At 54.5% G+C, this 5,246-nt stretch overlaps 1 protein-coding gene across 1 annotated transcript in view; it reads left to right on the forward strand.

The window, feature by feature from the left end:
• PODXL (podocalyxin-like) overlaps nucleotides 1-5,246 on the forward strand; it is a 111,346-nt gene that overhangs the window by 60,495 nt on the left and 45,605 nt on the right. Inside the window, exons 4-5 of the mRNA XM_010831753.1 lie at nucleotides 13-129; nucleotides 501-614. Of these exons, the coding sequence (XP_010830055.1) occupies nucleotides 13-129; nucleotides 501-614 (231 nt within the window). The remainder of the gene's footprint in view (nucleotides 1-12; nucleotides 130-500; nucleotides 615-5,246) is intronic.

Here is a 5,246-nt window from a genome sequence, read left to right on the forward strand (position 1 = left end):
CTGGGAAACCAGCCCTGCCTCGTGGCGGGACCCGGGAGCAGCCCCTGCGCCCACTACTACCCGGGGCCACACGCGGAGCCCTGACCTTGCACCAGCCAGGCCCCTCCCCACCCCCGGAGAACGCCGCAGGTACTGGGATCCTGCGAGCGTGGGTCGTCCGGATCTCCACGTGGGTGGAGTTGCGATGGGTTCTGTTCGGGCAAACAGGGGCTCTCCGGCGCTGAGTGGGCTCGCTGTCCTAGAGTCGGGACTTGGGGCACCGCGAGCCTCCACGCTTCCACTGGACCCCCAGCGTCTGATCACTTTTTTCTCTCCGCGTTGGAGCGGTAAGGGACGGTATTGTGTCGTCGTTAATTCCAGGCAGAGCGGCAGGCTGGGAGCTTATGAGGAAGTCCCCGAAGCAGGTGACAAACCTCCAGTAACGGCCCTCGAGGCCATGTGTTTCGCGTTCTGCTGAGTGAATGTGGTCACTCAGCTCACTTGAACCTGTGCTGAGGCAGGTGGAAAGAGGGAGGGAATAAGTGGATTCTCCACAATCCCAGACTCACCTGAGTGCGGCCCCTGCCTCCAGGGCACCGAGGGAACAACTCCCTTCTCTGTGCACGGCCAGGAAGGTAAGAGTTCCTCCCAGCCCTTTGTAGAGAAAAGAATTTCTCTCTCATGAAACCAGCCTGGACTGTGCCATAGACACATCTCCCATATTTCTTCTAAAGGTGAAAATCTGGTGGGACAGGTACTGTCCCAGAGTCCCTAGGAACAGCTAGGAGTCTCAGCCCCAGGAGAGAGAAGCATTTCTTTCTTGCCCACCCGAGCAGGTGTCTGCAGGGAGAAAGAGCCCTGTTTCCATTCTAGAGTCAGGAGGGCTGTGGTGACAGTTGAGACAGAGAGGGGACCTTGCTCTTCTTGGTAGGTGCTGCCTTCGGGACTAAAGTCTTAGGGGAAGGGTGGGGTGGCATGGCAGTGCAGTCTGTTTTCTTCGTCAGAGGGAACTTTGCTCGTGGCAAGGGGCAGGCGCTCAAGGAGCAAGTAGGTTTGGGCATCCTCCAGGGAGCGGCCCTGAGACTCCACAGCCTGGCCTGAAAGGGGTGAGTGGGTGAAGAGGTGACGCCTGCAGGAGGGATTCCAGTGTGAGGAGCACCGCAGATTTGCACAACCTGCAGGGCTGAGCAGATGCAGGAGTGGGGCGTCTCTTCTCAGTCCTGCTCTCAGGCAGATGGACCTCAGTGTGGACCTGACGCACACCCTTTCTGCCAGCAGCCTCTTAGCACCATCCAGAAGGGAGATGGGCTGTGTTAGGAAGGCTGGGGTAGTTCCCAGTGCCTCTGAGCTTCAGGAGCTGAGCTTGAAGGAAAAGGTGGAGGCTGTGGGATGAGACCCCTGCTCCTCTGTCCTCAGAGGTCACTCTGTCTGGAGCCACCCATAAAATGCAAAGAGCTCCAAGCCCCACTCCTTGCTGGCTTTGAGGCTGGGACTCTCTTCCTTGGCACCTGTGCACTGCCCAGAAATCCTGTCTCTTCCAAGAAGCCCTCTTCAAGCCTAGCATGGGGCATGGAGTATGGTAGGAGCTCCATCTGTGGTAAAGAAAAGAGGAACCATAACCCTGCTTCCTCTCCCACCAGCAAATCACTTGGACTTTCTGAGCCCAGGTGTCCGGTTCCTAAAATGCTACTATTGTATGTAGTGATAACGGGAAGTGTGTTGAAGAGTGTTAGCTGGCAAGGGAATATCACTATTAACATTATTATTTGCTATATTGAGACCAGAGAAGGCTGAAGGGTGCAGGCTGTGGCAGAGCTGGGAAGATCCCCTGGAGAAGGGAATGGCAACCCACTCCAGTATTCTTGCCTGGAGAATCCCATGGACAGAGAGAGTAGCCTGGCGGGCTATAGTCCATGGGGTCGCAAAGCGTTGGACGTGACTGAGCATACCATAGGGACCCAGTAAGGACGGCTTCATCTCTGCTCTTCTGAAGGTATGGCTGGCTGAGTTGCAGTCATCTGGGAGGGTGAACCCCCAAACTGCTGGAATCCTGTGATTTAGTTCTAAGCAAGGTTTCAAGTAGAACAAACGAATTATATCCGACAGGGCCCTGGGATCTTACCTTCTATTGTAGCTGGGTCACACAGCGTCAGCAGCATCCAGCCCGGTGCCGACAACCCAGTTAGACCCCTTTCTGGTTTGATATCCACTTGGTTGAACCATATGGCAAATTGTACCTCTAAACCTGTTTCCATATCTGTAAGACAGAATGAAAGAGCAGGGGAACATCTAGTGTCACTGTGACATTTCTGGGCTTTTGCCGAAAGGACAGGTTGACTGAGCACTGTCTTAAGGGTCTGATTGTGTCATTCGATGGATGAATCTTAGGCAAGGGAAAGGCAGCTAGAGGTGGTTGAAAACACTCGAACTTTGGATCAGACAGACTTACATGACTGAAGACCAGATAGTGAACCTCTTTGAGTCTGTAAAAAATGACAACAAATCTCCATCTTGCAGGTTGTTCTGAAAATGAGAGATAACATATTAATGAGTTTGCCGTTGTGCCCAACTCACCATCAGAACTCAAAAAATCCTGGCTTTTATGGTTAATAAGCCATACGCGCTCTTCCCCCAGCATCAAGATTCTGCTAATGTCTGTGTCAATTGCTAAGCAGTAACAAAAAACTGAAGCTTAAAGTGCCACATGTTGGTGGAAAGGGTGGCATATGTGGAGAAGTGGCAGGATTTGGGAAGGGGTGATTTGGGCAAAGTGAGGCAGGGGTTATGCAGGGATTTTATTTTATTTTTTAATTAATTAATTAATTTTTTGGCCACCCCATGCAACATGCGGGACTTTAGTTCCCTGACCTGGGATTAAACCAGTGCTCCCTGCATTGGGAGCACAGAGTCTTAACACTGGACCACCAGGGAAGTCCTAGACAGGGATTTTAAAATAAAAGGATCAGCAGGGGGTGAGAGATCCTTCCTAGGGTGGCCTGAGGCAGAATGAATTGCAGGGTGTAGCGAAGACGTGGATCAGAAGCTGGGGATATGATGGGGGCTTCTTGAGCTGAGGGAGTCAATGAGCTGCAGGGAGGCTTTGGGGAGGAGGTGAACTTTCAGAGCCCAGAAAGAACATTCCATGGGGTGGGGCTGGGGACAGCGGGTGTTCCAGTGAGGTGCTGTTTGGGCTTTGAGGCAGGAGTGAGCTAGACAAAGAGGGGGCGGTACTGGGAGGAGACTGGTTCCAGCAGGCTGAGAGGGAGGTGCGGATGGGCTGGGGAGGTTGAGGAAAGACTCCCGGAGACACCAGGTGGCTGCTTGGCCAGAGCTGCAGGGTGTGGCCATCAGGGAGGGAGGGCCCTCTGGGGGTCGCCCAGGACCTAGAGAAGCCAGGGCACAGAGGTGGGGGGAGAGGCAGCTCCCTGCCTTTGCTTTTTTTCTCAAAATTTGGAGGGAGAGGAAGGGGTCCTGCTGAGTAGGGTTTTGATATCTCTGCCCCCGCTTTGGAAGCCCAGAAAGGATGGGAATTCCACCTGGGGTGAATCCCCCTGGGTGGGGAGGGTTGGAGCATTAACCCCGTCCATCCTTCTGGTATCACCTCTGCCGAGCTTTCCTAGAGGGAACCCAGTCCTGTTCCAGGGTCTGTGAGGGCGTCTCCTCCACCACTCAGGGAGCCCCTCAGGGCAGAGCCGGTAGCACATTCATCTGTCCTCTAGGGCCCAGCGCAGCACCGGGCACTAAGCTCAGGAAATGTTATCTGGACTGGGAAACTTGAGGGGAACTGGCCCCAGCCCCTGGCTTTTCAGGCACTCTGGAAGTGGGAGGCATGAGGCCAGCTCGAACCCCTGTGGTGATGCTGGCCACCAGGCTCTTTCTGCAGCAGCCAGAGCCACTGGAAGCAACCACGGAGGTTCAGGACTTCCGGGCGTGGGAATACAGACCAGCCAGGCGGCCGCTGTGAGGACCACTCAGCTCCTAAGGGAAGTGAAAGGAACCCTCCGGACAGCACTTGGCACTTCTTGGGAGGGGCATTGGAATGTAGACGATCCTTACCCCAGGAAGGGCCGGCTTCTTCACACCCCCTGGGATCCTGTGCAGGGCTGCCAAGTACAAGCTCGAGCCAGAGTGGATATCCTCCCACGTTCCTGGAGAAGGGGAGTGACCACCCTCTGCCCACTCCCTGCCCAGCCGTCCGAACCCAAGCCTGCCTATAGACTTCATCAGACTGAGAGGAGGCTGGAGCTCTGTCCTCAGCTCAAGGCTTACTTCCTAGTCATGCCCACCATGTAGGATGCAGGGCAGGGGGCTCAGCAGGGGGTGTCCGTGTCTCGTTTCATCCCCAGCCAACCCCACGTAGTGGTGTGCTTCTCTCCTTGTCCTGTGTCCTGTCCACTTTGTGGGGCTGTTAGAACATCAGGTGGCAGATCTGGGATCACCACTCTTCAGGCCACACCGGTAGGTATTCACAGCTCTAGGTATTCTCTGTAGGGAAAGCCTTCAAGAAAATCTACACAAAAGATACACGGTAAGGAGCCTTCTTGTATTTGCAACAGTGTAGTCCATAAGATTGGAGAAGGAAATGGCAACCCACTCCAGTGTTCTTGCCTGGAGAATCCCAGGGACTGGGGAGCCTGGTGGGCTGCCGTCTATGGGGTCGCACAGAGTCAGACACGACTGAAGTGACTTAGCAGCAGCAGTCCATAAGATACCTTCAAGTAGGCAGCCTGCTGGCTGTTCAAAATAGAATTCAGTCAACAAAGGGTGGTTTCCACAGTACTTCTGAATAACCCAGAAAGTCAGAGAACACAGAATTCTAGAGCAGGGAGCCTTTTGGAAGTCATCTTCTACGCCCCCTCGTTTTTTCAGATGAGGGGATGAACTTGCTGAAGTTCTCTGGGCCTCTTGGGGACGTGTGTGCATGTGCGTGTCTGCAGCCCCAGCCACTAGTAAATGTACTCAACCTCAGGGCTCATTCTTCCTTGGGCATTGGAGAAACTCCCTCCGACCCTGTGAAGACAGGGCTGCATGGTTGGTGGTGACATCTCTGCTGGGTGCCCAGGCTCTCTCCCCACCCCTCCACTGGCCAGGTACACTGAGGCTTGGAGCCACTTTGTCACTGAAGATTTAGGCTCCCCTGTCAGAGTGCTGGCCCCACGTGTCGTGATTGCGTGTCTTGTCTCCCATTGCCTGGGCGCCTCTGGTATCCGCAGCATGGAGTCAGAATCCAGAACAAAGAGCAGGTGAGAAGTCATTGTTCCAGGACT

The sequence above is a fragment of the Bison bison genome, unplaced genomic scaffold, assembly GCF_000754665.1.
Source record: "Bison bison bison isolate TAMUID 2011002044 unplaced genomic scaffold, Bison_UMD1.0 scf7180017864530, whole genome shotgun sequence".
Classification (NCBI taxonomy): domain Eukaryota; kingdom Metazoa; phylum Chordata; class Mammalia; order Artiodactyla; family Bovidae; genus Bison; species Bison bison.